This window comes from Pipra filicauda, unplaced genomic scaffold, assembly GCF_003945595.2.
Source record: "Pipra filicauda isolate LSUMZ 115617 unplaced genomic scaffold, ASM394559v2 scaffold381_size687511_pilon, whole genome shotgun sequence".
Lineage (NCBI taxonomy): Eukaryota > Metazoa > Chordata > Aves > Passeriformes > Pipridae > Pipra > Pipra filicauda.
The window spans coordinates 542,380-567,293 of record NW_024104511.1 but is presented as its reverse complement, the minus strand read 5'-3'; the positions used below and the strand labels follow the sequence as shown (position 1 = coordinate 567,293).

Here is a 24,914-nt window from a genome sequence, read left to right as displayed (position 1 = left end):
TCAACATCTGCTTTTCCAGCCCTTCAGAGGCACCACTTTCTGTTCCCTGCTCCAGCCCTGGGGAGCACTGGGGCTCCACAGGCACAGAAGAGACTCACAAGCAGCAGCCCAGACATGATGGCATCATTTCAGGACTTAGAGCACACACTTAAAAGCTGTATTTTTCCTCAGTGGATTTCTGCATACATTTAATTATTTTGCTGAACCGGAGCCACTGTGAGGGAAGGGATCGTTATTCTAAAAAAAAGTAAACAAGGGCAGCTGCACATCCCTGCAAATTTTCATTAGAAAAACACTCTTGACTTCAAAGGAGGGAAAAAGCAAAATTCTCCTCCAAAAGGCTCTTATCTGCTCTCAGCTCAGCTCCTTTTGCCCCAGTCCTGGTGCAGGCTCATGGTGACATTCACCCCCACTCTGGGTTTCAGGTGGAAATACTCTGACAACATGAGACACCCAAACCCCCTGATGCCACAGGGCTGTGTGCTGAGCACCCCAGTGCTGTTTGCCACAAGAAGGCTCATCCTAAATGCTGCCCATCCCAAGGCTGCCCCAGGGACTCTGCAGCTGCCCAGACCCTCCCTCAGCAGTTCCTAAATCAGGCTTTGCTTCCTCCCTTCCCCGAGTGCTGCTGTCTGGACTCCTGCAGCTCTGGGGTGGGATGGGATTGGTACACAGGGGATCTCCCAGTCCTCCATCCCACCACAGCCCTTGGCTGGGACATCCCTCAGGTTCCCACACCCATGGGAGCTCTGTGCCCCTCAGCCAGCACTTCCCCAGGGGAGTTATGTTTTGCCTCAGCACCAGAAACTTCCTTCTCACTTTCACTTCCACCTTTTGTCACATTAAAAAAAAAATTAAAAATATTTCTTTAGAAAATTACAAAAAAGTTTTTGTTGCCTTCATCTCAGCACTCCTCATTTCCCCATCTTCCAGCTGCTCTCCTCTTGCTTCATCCCTGTGCACCCCCTGAGGGCTGAAGCATTAACATCTGACTCCCCTTGCTGGGAGGGCTGCCAGCACCCACCCTCACTTCACAGGATAAGGCTCATGGATGAACATCCATGGGGAAAACCATCCCCAAAGGGTCACTGAGTCAAAGTAGGGGATGCAGTCCCTGCTGATCAACTCAAGCAGCTCAACCACTGCCATTGATCTGATCCATCTGGGTATCCCTCCCTGAGCACAGGGGAATGAGAAACCAACTCAGAGCAGGGAAAGGGAGGGAATTACGTCATCTCAAGAGTTTCAACCAACATGAACTATCATCTGGAAACACCAAAAACCGGGGGGGGTTCCAAGCAGAGAGCCTGTGGGAAGGCACCCTGGGATGGCTTCCCAGGATGTGGGATCCCAGGGAAATTACAGAGTCAACACAGCAGGGACAGCAGCCCTGCACCCACAGCCCCGTGGGGAGCTGCTGCTGGCACCCCACAGCAGCTCAGAGGATGGAGCAGCAGCAGGAGGAGTAAGGGAAGGAGCACTGCCAGAGAACCAGCCAGAAAAGCAATGGGAGAGAGCAAAAAGGGAATTGGTTTGCAAGGTTAACACACCTCTAGCTACTAGGAACTCCAGAGGGACTCATAAACCCAGTAACCCTGCCTAGCAAAACACAAAGGAGATCATCATCACCAGTCCTAATGCCTGCCCAGAAACCACAGGGTGGGAAGCCAAGGCTGTATTCCCAAATGAAAACTCCTATCTCAGCAGATGGGACTTCTTGTAGTTATTAAATTCATCTAAGCAAAGTTTTCCCTGCTCCCATCGACTCCAGCAGCTTCATTTTGCCATGAAACAATTAATTGGTCACCAGGCCAGGAATCAAGAAAGTACAAACAAGGGGCACTCACCGAGATGAGGAGCAGATCTACTTTCCACCTTTTCAAGTTACAAAGGACTTTATATCCCTTAATTATGAAGCTTCAAGGAGGAAAAAAACAAACAAACAAAAAAAACCCAAAGCAGAGCAAAAAAAAAAAGCCCTTGCAATTGTATGTGCTGCAACAGAGCCAGAGGTGAGGCAGCTCTCCCTCTCTCTCAGACTTTTGAAGGAAGAATATTTAATGACCCTAATGGCAAAAAGCTGAGCCTCCCCCAGAATTCAATCCCCTGATAGGACTCATCTGCCTTGGGAACAGGGGGCTCCAAGGGTTCCCCATCACCTCCCCAGCCTTAAACACCAGGACCACATCATGCCTGAAAAATAGTAAAGGAAAATGAGATGGGAAGATGAAGAAGGGAAATAAAAGAAGGGCTTGGTTATTTTTCACACATTTGAGTTATGCAGATGGCTCTGAGCATGTGGGATTTCAATTTGGGCTTTTAATAGAAGGAAAACTATCAGGGTGTTCCTCAGCCAGAGCAGCCAAAACAATCTGGGGGTTTTTGTATTCTGCACCTGATACTCTCTTGTTTTTTGCCTCATAATCCTGGGTTTCACCGAGGTGATAACTAACTGGGAGTGGATATAAAGCCCTGGTGGGTGAGTTAGTGCTGTTGGCACCACGGAATGGAGAGCTGAGCTCCAGCTGCCAGGGGAGGTGGCTGAGGATGCAGCAGGAGGGATGTGCAGTGGGAGGGTGGCTGCCCTGTGCTCCTGGAATTGTGTGACAGTGACTGCTCACGAAAGCACCATCAGAAAATGATGCCAGGCCGGGATCAGAGGGGAGAAATGCTTTGCCATTCCACCCCAGTAACTATTCAACCTGTCAACATAGACCCAGCCAAACGTGACCCCCCTCCTTCCCCGAGCTCAGGAGGGCAAACGATGCCAAAAGGCAACTCAAACCAACCAAAAAACCAACCAAGCATTGTCATCGCTTCTCATATTTATATTTTTGATTTTATTTTTAATTTTTATTAAAAAACAACCATTATCAAAAACGAACCATTTACTGGAAGGCTTCAGCCAGGGAGAACTCTCATTTCAATCTCGTGAACAAAAGGCAGCAAAGTTATTACCCAGAGGCTTAAAAAAAAAGGTTTAAAAAAAGAGAATGTTTCAAACCATAGTTTATAGCTATGCGATTTTCTCATTGTCCATAGAGAGGCTTTTGTTAAAAGCCTTCAGTTCAGAATTTCATGGAAGACTTTTGAAACCCAAGGGAACAAGGAAGCACATGCTTGTTTAAAAAAAAAAAAAGGCACCTGCCCTTGGATGTACTTAACAAGCCCAAAACTGGGTATGTTTAAAATTGCAAAGTAGTGAATAGTTTTTATTAAAAACAAAACAAAACAAAACAAAACAAACAAAAACCCCCAACAAAACCCCCAGAAATTAAAAACCCCAAAACATTTCCTCAGTCTGGGAACTTTGAAGCCAAAACCAAATAAAAAACGGTCTTAAAATATATATACATATATATATATATGGCTTTCCACTTTTCCTATCCATTTCGCTGGAGACAAAAATAAACTTAAGGGTGATATTTGGTTTTTGAAAACGATCCTGTCCTTCTCTTTAGCTGTCAGCCAGAGCTGGGAGGGTGCAAGGCCTGATGTGTGGGTGCTCACGACGTGGCTCAGACCCCCCCCGAGTTCTCCTTCATCCTCGCCAGTAGCCGGGAGTAGACGGGAGCTGCCAAGGGAAGGGGCAGGTTGGGTGGCACAGACACAGAGCATCTCCCTGTCCCCTCCCCTCCCCGCCACGCTTAGGGCAAGACAACAGAATAAACCTCTCTGAGGGACAGGGACATACAATGGAAATTAAAAACGAGTTGGAGAAGTTGGTTTTTTACCTAGTCGAGGATTCCTCTGAGAAACCTGCGTGGAATAGATCAGATAATAAATACAACAGATCTCTGACAGCCATAAGAGCAGTCAGCATGTCAATATTTTTGACTATTTCTAGTCAATTATATACATATATAAATATGTACATAAATTTATAAATATATATAAAAATATGTGTATATATGTATAAATATACATATACATATATACATGCACCTATAATTATATATTAAGTCTGTTATATAAAATATATTAAACATAAAAATATATGACATATTCATTTATATTATAAATAATGTAATATAAAAATATAAATACCTAGTTGAATGCATTGTTTGTATATTTATATAATATATTAAATATATTAAATATATTGTAAAAATATATTGACTACTATGCCAATATATTGACTATTATGACTATTGACTGTTATGACTATTGACTATTATAATTGACTATTATAATTGACTATTATGTCAATATATTTATTGACATAGTCAATAGTCACCAAACACTATGGATGAATGACTCTTCATTCTGGAAGCTGACACATATAGCACCATGCCAAGGTTGCCTGCTGCAAACTGAGGCTTCGTGTTGACAAATGTATTATTTCTTATATAATTAAATCATGCAAGGAGAGAGGATGGATCATTGCCTGAATTGGCAATTTCAGGCAATTTTGGAAGTCAGCATGTGAATGAGACATTATCTTGCAATCACTGTTACCAAGTGTGATTTCAGTGAGAGGTTTTTTACCTTGGATAGCGCAGACGCCTGTTTGAAGATTTCCAGTGCGGGGTCTGCAGGCTCGTCCCCTCTTTCCTGGGGCCTTGAAGCTGAGGGTGGGACATGGAGAGCACTGAAGCACCCAAAGCACTCAGGCTGCTTCCTTCCCCTATTTGCTGGTGGAAATCCCACAGCAGCCCAACCCTCCTCACCAAACCCAAGCCATTACCACGTGTCCCCACCCCCTCCCGGAGCAGCTTTGCTGTCACAGGGTGGCTCAGATGTTTCTCACTTACCCTGTGGCTGTAGGACAGAGTTCAGGGCATAAATCACCCCGTTCGTGGCCATGATATCGCTCTCAGCGACGGGCTCCTTGTTGATGTGTATCACGTTGTTTTTCTGTTCAGGGAAAGAAAAGATAAAAAAAAGAAAACGAGAAACTTTTTGTCATTTCCGATGTCGTTTAAAAAAGCTCTCACTTTGCATTCATTCCTTTACTGGATGGCTGAAGGCCCTTTTCATTCCTCTTGCCAATTAAGGAGGATACAAAAACAAATTACAGCCTGAGCAGTTTGCCCTGGGATGGCTGGCAGGCTTTAGGCTCTCTCAGTGCTCTGGCTGGGAATGCTGTCCCGTGGCAGCAGAGCACATCCACCAGCAACCTGGTGGCAGCAGGCACTGCCACTCGTGCCAAGGGGGATGGCTGTGGAGATGGGATCAGGAGAGGGCAGAGCAGGACTGGACAGGGGAAGAGTCTATCATGCACTTTGGCCAACTCAATGCACTTGGAAACACTGTTCCTTCCATTTTTGTCCTGCATTTTCTTATGCATAGTAATTTATTTTCTGAAATGTTTTTTCTTTTTCCTCAATAGAGGATCCTACGATCTCTTAATGCAGCGCAGAGTTTGTGAAACGAAATTATATATCTAAATAAATCCTGCTGCTTTAAGGGAGCCCATGCAGAGATCATTTTGGTTACACAAAAAGAGATGTGTTAGCTGAACAAGCTATTCATTTCGTTTATTTATGCTTTTTCCCCCATGACTCAGGGTTACATTTATAACAGCTCCTGGAAATCATTTACAACTGGCCTTCTGGGGGGAAAGCTGAAGCAAACCACATTTCATTCTTCCAGCTTGTTGGATTGAACACACGGCAACAGTCCCTCTGCTGCAGCCCGGAAAACTCTGTTTGGTGGGACTGTGAGCACATTTAGGGGAGATTCCCACACAGACACAGACACACTCATGGCCCTGCTGAGCACAGAACTCCATCCCAGGGGACTCACCATGCTGACTTCCAGTTTGTCTCCCTGCATGGATTTGAGCCTCACGAGGGCATTGACGGCGCCGCTCACCAGGATCTCGTCGGCCACGTGGAACTTGAGGATGTTGGCAAGTTCCTTGGCATTACCTGGGGAGGGAGAAAACAACATCAGCACTCGCTTCCCATATTTCATGCGCTGGAATGGAGTTACGTGGAAAATACCATCGTTTTCTGAAAGTGCAAGGAAACAGTGTAAAATTGAAAAAAAAAAAAAAACCAACAAAAAACAAACCACCACCACCCAAAAAACCCCAAAACAAAATAAAACCCAGGTTGGAGCTGCTTAGGGCATTGAGGGCATTCCTGCCTGGGCAGGTCAGGATTCCAGCAAGTCCAAAAGGATGCTCTTCCAGTGTCCGACCTCGGTACCTACCAAACCTGCCCAGAACATGAAATTCCTATTTCTTGGGTTTTCATCCCTCATTCTCTCACTGTGCACAGCATGAACCTGCTCCTGCTTTCACTTCCCAAGGAAGTCTGAGATGGCAGGGCAAAGAGCCACGTGAAATAAGGAAGCAGATGGAGCACTCTGGTATTTGCAAATGTCACCAAGGCCAGTGTCACTTGGCAATAATTCTCACAGCTGGGTAGGAAGGGGAAAAGTACAGGAGAATTGTCACTACTGGCTCAGGGATTGATGCCCTGATCCCTACTCCACTGAGTCTCTACTCATCTAGTCATGCTTTGAAGCAGATTTGAGGAAGATAAGATGCTTCCCCTTCACCATCTATTTTCCAGAAGAGGAACATGGGCCAGCAGCCCTTGTCCTGCTTCTCCTTCAGAGGATGCAGTGTCCCTGGCAAGCCCCACTAGTGCAAAAGGTGGCTCCATGTACAAAACCAGAGCAGCTCCCTCAGCTCCCTTGTCTTTCAATGCTTCCAAAGCTTGTATTTCAGCTTTTTCCATGATGGTTTTTAGGGTGGCCACAGTTCACGCTGCACGTCCTCCCCAGCGTGATTCACTCCTTCATCAGAGGCATAAGCTAAATATTTGCGTGAGAAAAGAACATCTGAAGTGTCCACATCTGGGAATCTTCATTCCTGCAGCCATTTACCAGAGCTGCAAAACAGTTCTGAAATATTTATCTATTAAGTGCTAGACTGGATGTGCAGTCTGATATTACAGGTCCCTCATCCCTGCACTTAAAAGGAGAACCAGCTACCATGGGCAGAAGCTTCCCAAATTATGATGTCAATGTTTGGTTGGGTTTAATGACCAGAAGACATTACTCTCAAATACCTGACGTTGTTTCCAACCACAGCCAGTTTTGAACATGAAGAAAATAAAAGATCATGCTGCTTTTCCAGGAGGGCATTATTAAACATTCCTGTGCTGTTTTCCACACCCATGGTGTGCTGCATGCCTGTGCTTTTCAGGAGACTGGTCTTAATCTGAACTAGGCTGGAATATTTGTTGTCTTCCCAGGATCAAACTGAACCTCCTGCCTTGTCTATGTATAAATAAAAGGAGAAACAAGCCTTTTGCTACTTAAATGTCATACAGTGTAACTTGAGGCTGTACATGGACCACTGTCTTCTCTTTGCAAACTTTACTTCAGACACCCTGATCCTGCATGGTTGAGAAGAAATTCTCACTTCTCTCAGCCTCAAGAAAAGCAGAGACCTCACAGGTTCCTTTAGAAACACCTGGGAGTCATCTTGCTTACACCACCAGCACAGCCAGATTAAAGTCAGAGTGAGTTTGTGGCACAAACTACAAACACATCTTCCAAGAACACAGGCAGTATAAACCCCACTTTGGGAATTCAGTGTTACTTTCTGCATCCTCAGCTTTTTGCTTGTCCAAATCAGTTGTGTAGGAAGCTCACCCTTCCAGCAGAGAGGGTCAAAGAATGAGATCCAGCAGAGATATCTGGCCGTTCCTGCCCATACAACACCAAGAGGTGAGAGCAGCAGTCCACCTGAATGCCCTCGGAATGCTCACCCATGAGTTTGTTGAGCTCCCCCTGGGGCAGGGCTCGGAAAGCTTCGTTCGTCGGAGCGAACACCGTGAAGGTCCCCGGCCTGTTGAGGTTCTCTGTCAGCCCTGCAGACTGGATTGCAGCCACCAGGGTGCTGCAAAACAAACACACAGCAAAGGCTTCACTGCAAACACTCCTTTGGTGCTCTTTGAGCAGTTCCACACCGTGTCCTGAGAGAGCCGGGGGTTACAATGGTGAAATCCCGCTGGGATCCAGCGAATCAATTAATCAAAATGTTGATTAGATTGATTGGGATTGGGAAATGATTGATTGGGAAATGAGCCTGTGAGGTCCGACCAGAACATCTGAGAAACAGCAAAGCAACCTGGGAATGCTGACTCCTTGGGGACCAACTGGAGATAGAGAGATCTGGCCACAGGGGCTCTGATGGGCAGAGATGGATTCAGAGCCAGCTTCTTTCTGTGCTAAGGGAACCACACACTCTTGGCTCACAATTCATTGAGGGTTATTTGAAGTTTCATTCCCTATAATTTAGGGAGACCATGGTTTTGGATGCTCTTTCTGTGTTAAAAAAACATCTGTATCATCATGGCTACAACCCATAACAAATAGAAACTGCTCTGGCAGCTCTTCTTCCCCTAACTAGCACTTGGGAAGAGCAGAAAGGTCACCTGAAGCGATGGTCTGCCTTGAGAACATCCATCACTGAGCCGGTTGGTGGAGTCAACATCTTGTCCACACTGAACAGGGTCCCAAACCTTCCCCTCTTGTCATGGGCAGCAATGCAGGCGTTTTCAATGCAAAGGTTCTGCAGACACAATGACAGAAAAAAACCACTTTATTAGCATTCGCTTCCAAAGAGGGATTTTTGTACTTTCCATGATGTTCATTTGCACTTTTTATGTGACAGCTGTGAGATCAGAACCCCCCTCATCCCTCAGGCACACAGAGCACACACTGGAAGGACTCACATTGCGGTACACAAACACTCTCAGCTCCTTGTCCCCCAGAGTCTGCAGCTTCTGCCCATGATACAGATACTTAGAGGAGAGCTGGTCTTTAACAATGTGGTTCAGAAGCAGGTTTCTCATGTTGCTGTCAATAACTGGGAGTCCATCTGCAGCAAAAAGTGTGGGAAGAACCAGTGATTCACTTAATGTTACTATTGAGACACTAAAAACCATTCAAATACAGAGTATTACCCACACCAGTTTTAAACTGTAAAGCTAGATGCCACTGCCTGTGGCTGTGGCATTTGAGAGAGGATTTGCATACTTGAAACTTGGCTGAAGACTGTTTGAAGGAGGTCTGTGGCCCAAGCACTTGGAAGAAAGGGATTTAATCCCTGGCTTACCTTTGAACACATCGTTCACTGGGGCAAGGAGGGTCACTCGCTCACTGCCAGTTAGATGAGAACTGAGACCAGCTTGTCTGAAAAACTCTGTCGACTTGGAAACTTCAGATTCTTGTGCCAACTCAAACAGAGTCTTAGCTGAAAAGAAAAGCAACACATAGTAACCTTGCATTAAGGGCAATCCACCCATTGCTATGCCCTCTAAACCCAGCATTTCCTTGGTAGAATAGACAGAAGAAAGGCAGCAGAAATGGGGATGCAGAGAGGCCCCAGTACCCGAGTCTGGGATCAGCAGCTCGTTGACGAAATGCACGACGCCGTTGGTGGCCAGGATGTCCTTGTTGGCAATGATGGGCTTCCCGTTGAGGGTGAGCTCTTCCCCACTGCAGCCCACGTCCAAGGTGGTTCCTTCCAGAGTCTCCATGGTCAGGCCAGCGATGATGGCCTCAGCACACATGGCTGACTTCAGGATGTGATGGTTCAGCAGGTCTGTGGGAGAGGAACATGTCTCAGTGAGCTGCAAAAATCAGCTGTGAAAGCACTGCAGCTTTTAGGGATCCTGTTCAGTGGCCAGGGTGTACTGCACGGGGCTCCACTCCATAAAATGCAGTCATTTTAAAATGTGACATTTTTGTTCAGCAGCCCGTGAAGTAAGGTGCCTAAAAAGAGTCATTTTTAAACACCTTTGCCAACTTCAGAAGGCTTCATGTTGGTATTTGACTCATTTGTCAGGGGAAGTTACACTGATTAGATACTACTTTCCTTGCATCTTGCTGTGTCAATAGAAATCACCATCACAGAGGAGTGGTAAAAGAAAACTCAGAAAAGGGACTGCTTCATCTCCCTCCTCCATATCTGGCTGCCACTCTCTCTGCCACGTCTACACGTCTACAACCAGAGAGGTCTGGGTTGCCCAGTTAAAAAAGCTGGAATCTGTCACATCTGTTTACTGCAGCTGTTGTCAGAGTGTATCAAGGAGCTGTTCAGAGGTCCTTGAGAAGGAATTTAGAAGAACTCAAAACCACTCTTCAGCCTCTCAATGCACTCAGCAAACAAGCACTCACCCCTCAGGGCTTCTGGGTCCCCCAGGATCCTGTTCAGTGTTTCTCGTGGGATCTTCTCAAAGGCTTCATTGGTTGGAGCCAAGAGTGTGTACTGGCCTTCACTTTCCAGCAGGCTGTTGAGGTCGGATGCAGCCACAGCAGCCTTGGGAGAAACAAGGAGGGAGGGTAAAACACATTCAGACAGAGCACAAAGGTCAGAGGCTTTGTCCAGGCACATACTAAGGGCCAGACCTATTGAGTACTTCAAAATTTCAGAGGACTCACAAAAAGTCCTGAATAGCTTCTTTCAGCACTTTGGTCTCTTTATAAATTTGACCCAGCCCCATGTTTCTCTCGTGTTCCAGAAATTTGATTACAAGAGCCCTTTTTTTTTTTTTTTGGCAAGACTGAGAGCTAGTTCAAATACCCTGATATGCCTGGAAAGGGTCACTGTAATTCCAGGGAATATTTCAGATCAGAACCCACAGCTGGCTAACTGCAAATCCCCTGTACATTTTGAGTTATTCCTTAACTTGGCAAATACCAAGGCAGATAAATTGGTACACATCAAACTGGGACAGTTAATGTCTCCTAAGGCCAAGACTCCCATACAAGAATGAGGAGACACACTCAGTCTACATCTCTTTTCTGAACAGCCATAGCAGGGTGACAATTATTCCCATGAAATCCTGCTTGCACTGATATCAAACACTTCTCTTCCTAAAGCAAAATGAGCAACACTGGTACAAGGATTTCACCAGCAGCTGTGGGGCCACAGCCTCTGGACACAGGCAGAGCTCTTGAAAACGATTCACCAGGAGTGGGATGACTGAGCATCTTTCAGGAGCCCTGGAGCAGCCGTGGGTTGACTCACCCGAAGGGTTTCCAGGCTGTCCTCAGTCTCAATGATCTGCTGGATGGTGTTTGTGGTGGTAGCGATGACCTTGTCGATGACGTGAACCACCCCGTTGGTGGCGTGGTGGTCAGCTTTGAGCAGCCTGGCACAGTTCACAGTCACAATCTGCAGAGGGAAAGAGCCACGGGGTGTTACGTGCACTGAAAGCAGAAGATAAAGCAGCCTCTGCTGCTTTTCCACCTCTGTTTCAAACACAGCGAGTGCTTTAATATTGAATCAGCAAGAGCAGAAATGTGGTTTCCTGAGAAAACACGGAAAGAGCAGGAATGTTCTATCAAGAATGTTTGGAACATTTCATGTTTAAAGAGCTCTGAAAATCATGAGTGGTTTTGTCAACCCTCATTCATCAAGACTAAGAAAATATGCAAGAACCAAGACTTTGGCAAGCAGTTAGACAGCAATGTGGGCAACTGCCCCACAACAGCATCGAGGAAACTATAAACATTCTTTTCAAACTCCTTCAAAATATGTATCTTCAATCAGTAGTTGTCAACCTAAGCATTACAGAGCCCTGGAGACCCAAGGACAGTGTAGGAGCTGCAAGGCAGCCAAGAAACAAGCCTGTTGTGGACAGGTTTGACACAAGCAAGAACTTCTTTGCTGTGCAGTGACCGAGCACTGAACAGGTTGCCCAGAGAGGGTGTGGGGTCTCACTCACTGGGGATATTCCAGAACCACAAGGACACGACCCTGTGCCGTGTGCTCTGGGATGACCCTGCTGGAGAAAATGGTCCCCCCGTGGTCCCTCCCAGGCCAGCCCACGCTGTGACCCTGTGAATGCCTCACCCCGTTGGGATAGTGGTGAATCTGGATGGGCAGGTTCTGGTACATGGAGTTGAGTGTTGTCCCGTGTTTCAGGTCATCCGTGAGGACCCGTTTGTCCACCATGTGGTAGCGCAGGGCGTTGAGCAGCTCAATGTTGACATTACTGACCAAGGAATCCAGAGTTTCCTGAAAATCAGGAAAATAAACTTTTCAGTCCTGAGTGCTTAGAGAGGGCCAGGAGGTCTGGCTGCACCCAGGGTGCTTCCAAAGTGTATGTGGGGGGGTGTGCATGAATACTAAGTGATGCATTCAGCCTTACACCATCTGTGCAAATTAAGAGCTCAGCTCTCACAAATCTTTATCTTTTGCCTTAAAAGTGCAGCTAACAGCTCTGGCACCCTCCATCCTCAGCAGACAAAGGGATGATAGCAGCTTCAGAGTGGGATCTTTGCACTGTAAAGCAACAGGGCCAAGGGCAAATACACACAAAGACCTTTCCCAGCAGCATCATCCCTGCAAGGGGTTCTGCTGGTGAAGGTTTGGGGTAAGGGCTTAGCAGTGGGGAGAGACAAATAAAATGTTCCCTCCTCGGGATGTAGCTGTAAAGAGGGGGTTGTACAGTTGTGACTCCCTTGCTCACAGGGATGCTCCACTGGGATGGGAGCACCAGCAGGACAGCAGTGACCATTTCAGGAGTGGAAATATCACAAGACACAGAGTGAAAATAAAGGAAATATGTAATTGAGGATGGGACACACTGATGTGGGAGTCATTGAGGCTCTAATTGGGACTGGCTTTTTGAACAGACAGAACGACCAGAGTGGCAAAGTAATGGTCAAAATGAAACACTGAAAAGGATGGAAAGCCTTCCATGGCATCCACATCTCTCCAGTGTTGGAATCCTTCAAAAGCAAATCTCTGGAGCTTTTGGACCAGTACAGTGATACCCATCTTGGAAATGCAGAGTCCCTCCTCTATCAGGACCGTGCCTATTCTACCAGATGGGGCTGGATCCAGACCCCTACAGAGCTGGGTCCCCATCACAGAAAGCCAGGGGAAAGAGGGGAAAGCAGAGGAATTACATCTTACAGCAGACAGTGATGCCCAGGCCTCATTACTGGGAGCAAAAATTGTAAAACTTCCCGGCCCTTCGATTTCTGGCCTCAGGTTGGAGCGGTCGGAGTAGAGCTGTGTGGTGGCAGAACCAACCACCCCCAGGGTCTCGTAGATGTTGGAAAGAGGCAGTGCTGAAAGAAGAGAAAGTTATGTTCCCAACACATCATTCCTCCCTCTGGCTGAATTCAAGGAGAGCTGCAGGGGAGAATGCTCGGGGAAGTGAAGCACATTGGGGACTGGGATCTGCTCATCAATTAGATGATAAATAATCACAGCCTGGCAGCTTCACCCTCCATTCCAGCAGGGTAATCCAGGACTGACTGCGTCTCTGCAGGTTTGAATGGACTTACCCTGCATTTATACAGATGGGATTTGAGGCAAACAAAGATATTAATTGCTTTCACCCAATCCTTGTTTGCACTCAGGCTTTTGGGATTTGCTGTTGGACACTGCTGGTCCCAGTCTCCACCGACCCATCTGCACCAGCCCACGTGGTTAACTGGGCAGCATCCAGCTTTTGTGGAAGGAAGTGTTCAGAAAGCAAAAGCAGAGCATGGCTTTCTTCACTAAACCCAGTTAACTCCCTCCCAACTCCCACCAGTGGCTGAACTTAATTTTCTCCTAAATGCAATTTTGCCAACCCCATGCTTGCCAAAATGTCCAAGGCCAGGTTGGACAGAGCTTGGAGCAACCTGGTCTAGTGGAAGGTGTCCCTGCCCATGGCTGGGGGTTGGAACTAGATTATCTTTAAGGCTTCTTTCCAAACCAAACCAGTGAAAATTCTATGAAAATAAAAACTAAAAATGAGCAGAGATTGGCAGGGCTGTCTGTTACTCTGTCATTCCTCTGTACTGCATTTCCAACACAGCTATATCACTTGCTGGAATAAGTAGTTCCCTATGGCCCTCCCATGCTTGATTAAGTTTAATTATATCCAAGGTTCTGAGTTGTCTGGAACATTTAGCAAGCCTTGGAGCTGATCTGACCCTGGGCCAGTGCTCCGCTGGGTCCATTTTATGTTTGCTCACGGCAATATTGTGCACAAATTGCAAAAATCAAATCCACTTCGAGCAATTTTCTAATATTTCCCTTTACTAGGCAGCTGTGTAATTTTAAGGAGTCTAAAAAATGTCAAACATATTTTTACCAGCTGGGCAGCCTTTTTCTCCAGGAACTTTTTCATACCCAGGACAGCACTCGTAACTGATGACTCTGGAATAAGAGAGGGATACAGCAGATTAACCAACAGTGTCTCACTGCTTTTTCTCTATTTGCTGCAGTTCTGAGTCCAGCCATATCTGGGGCTGTTTCCAAGCAGACTCTTCATTAGAAATGCAGACTTGAACCAAAGACAAACCACAGTTTTTATCTCCTTCAGGGCTGCGTGTTGCCAGTTCCTCCACAGAACAAAAGCAGACACAATTTCTTTTCAAAACTACACTTTCCAGGAGACTTTGTACAAATAGTGGATGGGAAGTGATTCCACAGTGCCAGGAGATAACCTGTGCAAGGCTGCCAGTGCTGGTTCATCTGGGCACGTTTCCCATGGGATTTGGGGATCTCCTCAGCTCACTGCTGCTGTCGCATCTCATCACTGTCTGGGCAACTCCAATGTGGCTGCTTGACCAAACCAAGCCTTTCCCCCTCATTTCACCCTGTTCTTGTCCACCACCAGAAATTATTTGCTTACTTATGGCAAAATCCACAGGACAGACCTGGAGGGGAAGGACAACCCCGGTGCTGGATGCGTGCACTTGGCACAAGGACTTCAGAAAAGCCCTGCAGGGAGAAACTTCATCAGTGGTGGCATCCAAGTGCATCCATGGGCACCTCGGGCAGTGCCACAGCACAACTACAGCCACGTGAGTGCCCTCAGGGCAGCAGTTCCTTCTGGCTGCCACCAAACTGCTGTCCTGATTAAACTCTTTCCCCCAGTAAAACCAAAGGGGTCACAGACACCCTGCTGGGGACTCAAGGCTGTCCCACAAATTTGCAGACCCCAAATAAGGAAGAGCTGCCTGAAAACTGCATCCATCATCTGCAGCTCAACGGGAAACAGAAGTCATCTGATTCTCAAAGCTGGTCATTGGAGGGAATATGGCTTGATATTAACAGGGAAAAGAAAAAAAAAGAAAAGGAAAAAAAAATCAATCCAGAAGTTGCCAGTTTATTTCTCACAGGGGGTTCCTTCACCCATTGCTCCATGCTCGGTGTGAAAGGAGCAAGGCCACCTGATTGATGGGCTGAGAGAGTGAGGGAATAGGTGTTCCTCCCAAAGGCAAGCATTTCCTCTGTGCTCCTGGTTGGATTTGAGGCAAGCAGGATGCTGTATCGCCCAGGCTCAGCACACCCGCTCAAAGAGAAGGGAAAATCCTCCAGCTTCAGATATTTGTCATCATTTTAACACTGTTAACAAACAGTGGAAATGCCTGGGGTTTAAGAGGGAATTCTTCAGGGTAATTAAGAGCCAGAAAGTGAAACAAATACCTGCTTTGCTGTGACAGAAGCAAATAAATTCTGTGTCACGGTTCCCTAAGAGAATTACAAAGCAAACCCAGACTGATTGTCTAGACATTATATATTCCATGTGGGAAAGAGCTTGCCTAAAGCAATCCCTTCCTTTGACTACTGGAGATCTTAACACCCTGCTGCTCTGCTTTCCCCAGCCCCCCTGTCTCGTGTTCATTGGAAACACACACTTTCTCCCCCCAACCACTTCCCTCCTCTACCTCCAATTTTTCTTTATTTCATCCTAGAAACCAAATCCAGTCTAGACAGTTCCCTTGGTTCAGACCTGTAATCAAAGATGAAGAGCTGATTAAAGAGAAATCACTCCAAAGTTCAGCATAAATAATTCCCAAGTGCTGACATACGTTTTAAAAGCCTTATTTATAGACCAATTGGAGATTAATGAGCTGCACTGAAGGGGCAGGATGTTGATGCTCACAGCCTGTGGCATACCAGCTCAGGGCTGCTCCAGGCTCCTGCCAGGAGGGGAGGGCACTGGGAGGGGGTGGAGGGAGCTGGTCTAGGGGAAAGTATCCCTGCCCATGCAGGGCGATGGTGTGTCAGGCCCCTTCCTGCCCAAAGCCTTCTGTGATCCTATGACTGCTTCTCAGTGGGTTTGTGGCATCTCCAGAACGGAGGGAACTGATGGCCAGAAGCACCAAGGCAGTAGCAGGGCCAGCTCCACTCACACAGGGACTCCTTCATGTCCCCCCTTCACGTGCCCACTGAAGGGGACCCTCAGCATCTCCTCCAGCATGTCCTGCCACCATCCCCAGCACCAGAAAACTGCTGCAAAGGGCCAGGTGACCACGGAGGTGCTCAGCCAAGGGACGGCACCCACAAGGAGCCAGAGATGAGGGTTGTAAAACATGACCAGCTCCAGGCATTTGGCCTCCAGTGGCTGGTGGACCCAGTGGAAGCACAGGACCACCCAGTCCACCCAAAGGCATCGCTGGGGTGGGCACAGGGCACCCTCCAGCTGGTGCTGCTGCCACCTCCAGCCCCCAGAAAGGAGCAGCACGGCTGTGGCTGAAGGTTACTCTGCACCCCAGTGCTGCCTGACCCTACATCCATATGGGAGGAAGGCTGCTCTTATCTACCCTGCTCCAGCTGGGTCAGAGCCACACTCTGCTGCCCAGGGAGGAGGATTTCTCCTGAACACCCCCCAGCCACTGTGAGTTCTGCACAAAAGCCTTGGGAATTACCCAATCCATCCCAGTTTCTGGTGTCTGCTCAGTGGCTACAAACCACTACACACCGGGACACAGCGGATGCCAAGGGTGTGGGTTAATCAGCACTGCCCTCACACAAAGAGCATTTGTCACCCACTCTGACCACCATTTCCTGACCTCCTCCTTGAGTAACTGCAAGTCAAATCTACGGTTTTTCAGCCTCTGCTTTTGAAACATTGCATTTCTGAACTGTCTATCAGTGTCTGCCTGCAGAAGCAAGCTCCCTGGCTTTTATCAGTCGTTGTTTCACTGCTGTTGCATTCTTGGGAGCTGAAATTAAATTTTAAGTGCATTCTTCAAGGTAATAAAAATAAGCTTAGGCATACATTAGTGAATAAAGATCCATTCGTAATAATTTCCTGTAATAAAGCCCATATGGTTTGTTTTTGTAAAAGAAGTGCCAGAGAGTAATTTTTTTTTTTTCCTAAAATGAGGAAAGTACATCGGACATGAAAAGGAAAGTTAATTTTAAAGGAAAAAAAAAAAAGGAAATTATGAAAGGGTTATTCCTCAAAAAATAATCAAAATCCAAAATGTGTAAGTTGTCTTTTCATTCTCAAGACAAAAAAGTGTGTGGGGATGTGTTCCATTGCAAGCCCAATTCTGGAAGAATAAGCCCAGTGCATAAGGGAGGTAGAAAAATATAAAACACACAGGCATAACGATGAGAATATGCTCTAAATAAACTGTTTCTTTGAGTTTGGAATCACCAGCAGTGGAAAATTACCTAATTACTAAAACGATCTTGTTTCAGTGCTCATTAAAATCAAAGCAGTGTCAGACTTCTTGCCAACTGTCTTGTCTCACGTCATCAGCAATGATAAAACCTGTACATAAATCCTCTAATTTCTCCTTAACTGTGTGAGCCAACACTTAAGCAAAGAGGAGAAAAACAAAGGGAAAAAAAAGAAAAAAAAAAAGTAGATAAAGAGGTAGGAGTCGTCTTCTGATGCATGAGCTGGAATTTCCAGCACTCCACCCCCGTGGAGCTTTGATTCTCAGCAATACCTGGTCTCTCACTGACCTCCCTCCCTGCTACCTGTTTGAAACAGCGCTCAGAGAAGGGAAATAAAAGAAAGCAAAGCAGTCAAAACAATCTTCCTAGAGCCAGGTATTTGCACCTGCTGCACACATACAACCTGTGGCACCATCGACCCTCTGGGCAAGCAGGGAGGACAACAGGCAGGTCCAATGGGAAGTAGGTGAGATGGGCCAAGTGTCTCCTACCCCAGGACTGCTGTTCTCACAGGTAGGAAAAACCTGTTAGGAGGAGGAGAGAAATGACCACGCTCCTCCAGCTCCAGCACCTCCCCAGGGCTGATGGAGCAGATCCCTCTGCCAACAGGAGGAACCAAGCATGAGCTGGAGGACCACAGCATGAGCTGCTGACTGCAGATCTCCAGCAAAGGCTGGATCCCCCCAGTTATGCTGACAAACATGCCAAATCCTGATTTTTATGGGATTTAAAGGCATGTGGTATTCTCAAAACCTCTCATGCACCAGCTCAGTCCTACACAACAGGCCAGTTTCGAGGGCTCCTGCTGGGCAGCATTAGCTGTGCCCACCTACTGTGATGGGTGCTGAGGCACTGAGCATCAGGCCCCTGGTGCAGGAATTTGAGTGCTGCAGCAGAATGCATCATGTCCTTTATAGCCCAAATGACTCCTGATTGCTTCCATACGCCAGGCTCACCACGTCCAGTGGGAGCCATCACCGGCAAACTTGTGTAATCAGAGCTGTCCCGGGGTCCTCCGGAAAATCTGAGTCAAGGCACATGTCTTTTGTTCTGCACCAGCACTGCTAAAGGGAAAAGTAGGGCCCAGGCTCAAGAATGACTAGGAGGAGAGAAGACAATAACACCCATTGTGGAGGTGATGCAAAGCAAAGAGTAGTGAGCAAATTCCGTGGGTAATGGAAAGATTATCTCATAGGTTAACAGGCAGGTTAATGCTCTGTGTGCTTTTCTCTCAGTGAGGCATCACTGGATCAGACACTTGGGTAAAAGCAGAGAAAAGGAAGTAGAAGAGGTTACCCCGTCTCCTCAAATGAAATCATAAAATGCTGCCAGATGCCAGTGGTTACACCTCCTTCTGGAGATAAGTGGGTGAGTTTGTCTCTGCCAAATCCAGCTGCACACTTGGGTTACATGAGATTAGTTTCTCATTTGCTTTAGAGCTGAAGGAATCCGTGGCTGGAGAGCTTTGCCTTTCAGTGCTGAGAGCAGCAAAGCTATCCCACATCCACAGCTGAGCCATGTTTTCTTTGGAGACATGCTAGGCTACTCTGTTATCAGAAGAGGCAGTGATGATACCACATTGCCATGCCATAATCTTGTCCATTTTCTGTCAAAAAAAGCACCATTATTCAGCCAAGATGACAGCCTGAACTCTAAGCACTCAAGTTAAGCCTTCCCAGCTTTGTTGAGTTTGTAGAATCAAGGGGAGGGGGATTTTACAATATTGCCTCTCTTTTTTGTTCTTTTTTTTTTTCTGCTGTAAAGAAAATTGGGCATAAGGAAAACCATGATACATGGTACATCCAGCAATACATCCTCCTGAAGTACAGAATTTTCCTTCTTGGGACAAATTCATGGCAAGTACAGTGAAAGGCCAAAAGCTCTGAACAGTGACAAGATCTGGTTTGCAGGCACCTGAAATGAATCCCAATGGCCAGGCATCACAGCTAAACTGATGATGGCAACCAAATTCTGCAGTAAAGAATAACAGGTTCCTATAGATCTAATTGCAATTAACACTGGACCACAACAGAAACACATGAGATGATTTTCTGCTGTCTGCTCTTGACTCTGCAGATCCAGGACTAGACCCGGCCCACAGCTCTGATCCCCAAGACCAGGACTGCTCAGGGCATCTCTGCACCAACCCTGGGTATTGTGGTGGTCCCTGCTGGAGTGTGGGGCCAGCAAACGCTCCTGAAAGCCCAGTTTGGACTACAGCAAGGAAAAAGACTCTCAGCTCCTGCTCTCCAGCCTGGCAGACAGTCAAGCATGCATAGCCTTAATTATCTGCTGACTGCATCTTTCAAAAGAATGTCCCGAGGCTGCTTACACAGATACTTTATGCAACAGCTACTTGAATATTATTGTTTGCAATTTTAGACGTGGAATTGGCCTGCAAGTCTGATTAACTTTCCTGGTGGAGTCATCAGAGAGTGCTGGCTAAAGCTGACGCTTCTTTCCCCTTATTTCTGTTTTCCCTTCCAAAGCAAACAGATGGAGATGAATTTTACGCTCCCTCCAATATCCATCAGCTCTGGGTTGTCTTTTTTTCCTCATTTTTTATTTCTTAAATCTAGGGAGCACTGAGCCTAGCATGGAGAGGGACAGGGCTAAGCACTAGAAAACATCTGGTACACACTTCATTACAGCCCTGAGACCTATAGAAATATATATAGAAATGCAATTAGAACAAACCATCAGCATGGTACTTTCCACTCTTAACATCAAAGCATTTTAGGATCCATTGGAGAAAAACAAATATTTCTTAGGGAGTAAAAACTCGTGAAAGACGTGAAACCCACCCCGTGGGCTGTGACATCCACACCAGCTGCTTCCCCCACCCAGCACCCACCCCCACGGGGGCATCTCTGGGGAGACCCTGGCTTGGCACCCGGGTACTTACGTTGACTTCCCGCAGATCTTCCTCTGGTACCACTGCTTGCAGTTGGTGAAGTATTTCCTGTTGGTGCCAATCAGCTTCTGCACCGCGCACACGTTGGGGCTGCAGGGAGGGCAGAGCACAACAGGGTCCCGTGAGCCTCCCTCCTCTCAGTGCTGATCCCCAGCACGGAGCCACCTCCCACCTGACAGTGCCCAAAAAGGCTTGCAGGGCAGGAAACTCTGAGAGCTGCAAGTCAACTCGATCTCAGCATATAGTGACTATCATGAGGTGGAGGAAGCAGGAAAAGAGATCTCTCCTCACTCTGTCACAGCATCTTTTTCTTCAATAAGTGCAAATTCTTGACTTTTTTTTTCCCATGTTCCATCTCTCACCAAAATAGAAATAAAGTAAATTAAAAGTGTTTCTGTGCTGAACAGCTACTTGCAATTTGGGATCCCAGCTAAAACCTGACCAAGTTTTGCAATAACTCAAATCCTTCCAAAAGAAACCACTACTTTAGTGTTTAGGATACAAGAAAGCACAGATATTTATCAGCCTGCAGACTTGCACCAGAACCAGAATGGGTACTTTTGCTGTGTGATAGACTCAGCAGATTCTGGCCAAGGATGCTGAGCTGAATGAGGGGACAATGAACAGTGCCCTGCCCCGTTTCAACACACCAGGTAAGACAGCACAGCTCAAGAGTGGCTGTATCAGCCCAGGAGGTGCCCAGAGCTCCCGCTGACCCAGAGAAGTTGATGGTTGGTGTTCCACGTGTGACTAACCCTGCTGAGAGCTGACAGCAGCCTTTCAGCTTTCTAAGAAGTGGTATCACTGCAAGCAAACATGTGGTCAAGCAGGAGCTGGGAGTTTGCTTGCTGCTGGTTTGGTCAGCACAGCATTTCCCTGCTCTGCCTGGCTCACCATCTCTGTGGTTTGTGGCCAGCAGCCCTGGCCACTGGGCAACACACATCAGAGTGTAAGATGTGATTTATGGATCTGGGTTGCAAGGCCATCGACTCTTTTTGGGCTTGAGCAGAGGTGTAGCAAACACCCAAGAAAGCTGAGGATGCTCAGCCCAACTAAGGCTGGATTCCCTACCATGTTCCCACCAACATCATGTCCCAGATGGAGCAGCAGCACCAAAAGTATGTGCAGCACTGGCTGCCAAGCAGACAAAAGGAAAACAAATAATTAAGCGAAACACATAAATCATCCCTTCAGCCCATCAGAAGTGCTCTGTGCCATCCAAGGCAGAGTTTTCACTTGCACAAATGAAACTCAGGATGGGGCCTGGAGATGCTCTTGTGAAGGCCTTGTTGATGTGCTCAGGAGAACAGACAGCAGCCTGTCTCACGCTGAGTCTGACCGAGGCACTGCCCCTTGCCCCCCAAAACTAACAAAAGCAGAGTTTGCAGCCCAAGCACCGAGTCCTCCAGCGGCCATCCCAGCCCGGGCCAGCCTGCCCATCATTAGCATGAATTAACCTGAGGGTCTCCCCTGTGCTGGCTGACTCCAGTGCCAGTCCCTGCGGGAGCCTGGCCTGCCTTCAATGAGCCTTTGTTGGTGCAGCTGCCGCGGGGGCAAAGCTGACCCCGCACAGCCCTGGCACCTTCATCCCGCCCCGAGGGCACAGACAGGGTCTGTGGGACCTGCGGGGGCTCAGCTCATCTTGCCCTCGTTACTGCCATACCCACCAAAGGCAGTTTGTTTCCACACGAAAGCATTTCATTCCCTTTCTCTATATAAAGCAGGGGACAAGGAGCAAGAATCTACTGAGGAAAAAAAAAAAAGTTTGAAATCACAAAGCCAAACTTTCAGCTGGTGCAAACTGGCCCAGGCTCAGCAACTTCCACGCCGGATCATGGCTTAGAGAGACGTCTGTGCTCTGACTCAGCCCACCTTGGCCACCCGGCCCCGCCGAGCCGAAATGTGGTTCCAATTACATGGAAATTCCAAGCCTTGCCTCGATTTCAGCGTCTGGCTGACGGCAGTGGACAATCCCTCTAATATTCATCTTGACAAGCCTGGCTACTGAAGGACTTGTTTGATCACTTCCCCTGTATCCCCGGGAGCAGCCTGCCAAGAAAACCCTTGTGCCTCCAGGACAGCAATGAACTGCCTTGCTCCCTCCTCCCTGCCCAGGACTGCAGCTCTCTGGGGCTGCTGCTCCCTCCCTGACTTATGGGGGAAAACTTCTTCCCAGTTTTAACTCAGTGTGGAAAAATCCCTCCTCAGGGCCGTGCTATCAATGATTCCTGCAGGCAGGCTGTAGTAGCGGCTCCCTGCATTGCATGTTCTGGTGCTTTGCCCAGTCTGGCTTAAAATGAATTTGTCAACACTCTTCCCTCTCCTCGTCGGAGTTCATCACCTCTGCCATGCCGTTCCCAGCCAGCCACGCTGACTCCAGGATAAAACTGCCTATTGTTCCCCTTCAGCCAAAGCCTTTCTCTTGGCAGCAGCAGCTGGGAGCTGCTGGGACAGGGGCTGCCCCTGGGAAGAGGCTGAGAAGAGCAGGACTTGGTACAGCCCCAGCTACCTGCAATGATTGTGGCCACGAACTTCCCCAGCATCCTACAGTGCCCACGAGGCTCGGTGGGTTTGGGGAGAGCACTCCTACATTTTCACCTTCAAATGCTAGCATTCCTGATATACTTTTCAGCTCCTCTCACTGACTCGATCTGACTCACTTTCTAAAAAGTTAATTAAGATGTACAAGTTCTTGCTGCAGAGCCAAGCTCTGCCTCCCAGCTCGCTCTGGGCTCAATAGGGGCATTGATGGTGTGGGGGATCCTCACAGCAAAGGGTGGCAGTCCTGGTTGCACATCCCTCCAGAGCTCCCTCCTGCAAGCAACACAACACACCTCACATCCAAGATGTTTTTGGCTGCTTTTGCATTGCTGTATCTCCTTGGCACATCATTAATCAATGCTCAAAATTCAGTGTATGTTCAAAAATTAGCTTGGTGTAAATCACTCTCTCCATCAGAATGGGACCAGGGAGCGAAGTGCTGTGGTCAACTGGGTTTATCTCAGCAACAGATGGAAACCCTGGCACACCAATTCCCTGTGTCTTCCAAAGATCTCTGGCACCAGCGTGGACCGCAATCACATCTTACCCTGTGCCTCTGTTAATTGTCCAGGGAAGAACACAGCAAGCTTCTCTCTGCAGAGATGAGTGCACTGATTTATCCCAGGACTGCCCTAACTCAGCCAGCCTGAGCAAACTTTGGCCTCAGGGCTATCAGTAGAACTGGGTATTTACTTAGTTTCAAATCATGTAGAGATGATTAACAAGACCCACTTTATATGTACATAAATCACTGTAATTCTGGCATTATTGAGCTTTTACAAATAGACATCAGCTCAGAATTTGCCTGTTGGATTGTGTACCTGCTCATACACAAACAACACCTCCATTGTCATAAATTCTGACCTGGATCTCTGCCAGAGAATGTATCAAATTGCAACATTTAAGTCTTGTTTGGCTTTTTTTTTTTTTTTTTTATTTAAAGCATTTCATGACCTTGCTTCCAGCAACCCATTTAAACAGAAGCTTTGGCTCAATCACTGTCACCACGCTGAGAGATGGAAGCCAGCTGAAAGGTCTGTCATCCTTTCACCCTTCCTAATTCCCAATAAATTTAAAAACTGGTGGGAACAACTATTAACACTGGGTTAGTTTTCTGCCTATCAATGAAGGCTCAAACTACTCACTCCGTGAAATACTGTGTATCAAGCAAGACAGGTCTACATGCATTTTTCTACAGGTCTTATCTTGCACTATTTACAAGTAAATAAGTGATTTTATTTGTCAAGAAAACTTTCAAGACTGACTGGGGGTTCCAATCAAAGAGTAAGCTGGTTCTGACTCCACAGACACATCGAAGCAATTTTCTTTCTTTTTCTATAAATTCACAACAAGAATTCCTTCCACAAAACATTTAATGGTGCGAAATCCAGGGATTTTTATAGCCTATTCCCTTAACGTGGATTGACTGATAAAGAAGCACTGAGGAGTCTGAAGTGACATCTGCGATACTAACAAGCATCGTGATAGAAAAGGGAGGAGGTTATCGAAAGGAGAATTACGGAAAGAAGAAAGAAAAAAAAAAGTTACTCGAGGATGAAAGAGAAAGAGAAAGCGATGCAAGAAGCGGTTCCCCGAGGGAAAGAAGCGGTTCCCCGAGGGAAAGAAGCGGTTCCCCGAGGGAAAGAAGCGGTTCCCCGAGGGAAAGAAGCGGTTCCCCGAGGGAAAGAAGCGGTTCCCCGGCTCGGCGCCGCCTCCGCTCCCGCACAAAGACCCCGCGGCGGAGCCGGCACCGAGCGCATCCCCCTCGGCGCGCCCGCTCCCGCCGGGATTTGGGGGAAAAAAAAGGTGTTTCCCCCCTTTCCCTCCCGCCGGCGCTCCCCCCGCTTACCCGTGCTGGCGGCCGCGGAGCCGGCTGTGCTGCAGGACCTGCTGGTACGGGGACTTGGCGGCGGCGGCGAGGCCCAGCGCCAGCAGCAGCAGCGGCACCCGCGCCATGGCCGGGCCGGCGGGACGGGACGGGGATGGGATGGGATGGGCCGGGCCGGGGATGGGATGGGGCAGGACGGCCCGTTAAATGCGGCGGCGGAGCGGGGGCGGGCG

At 47.6% G+C, this 24,914-nt stretch overlaps 1 protein-coding gene across 1 annotated transcript; it reads right to left on the bottom strand.

Annotated features, from left to right (window-relative positions):
* Positions 1–2,813: 2,813 nt before the first annotated feature.
* Positions 2,814–24,825, bottom strand: TGFBI (transforming growth factor beta induced). Its single transcript, XM_027747703.2, has 17 exons — positions 24,703–24,825; positions 20,304–20,402; positions 14,070–14,134; positions 12,896–13,053; positions 11,828–11,992; positions 11,000–11,146; positions 10,147–10,288; positions 9,359–9,571; positions 9,083–9,220; positions 8,700–8,845; positions 8,400–8,536; positions 7,731–7,861; positions 5,749–5,873; positions 4,755–4,857; positions 4,489–4,568; positions 3,735–3,759; positions 2,814–3,574 (listed from the first exon to the last, which is right to left on the bottom strand). Exons 1-17 carry the CDS (start codon positions 24,807–24,809, stop codon positions 3,519–3,521), a joined length of 2,037 nt encoding a protein of 678 aa, XP_027603504.1. The 5' UTR covers positions 24,810–24,825; the 3' UTR covers positions 2,814–3,518.
* Between the last annotated feature and the right edge of the window lie 89 nt (positions 24,826–24,914).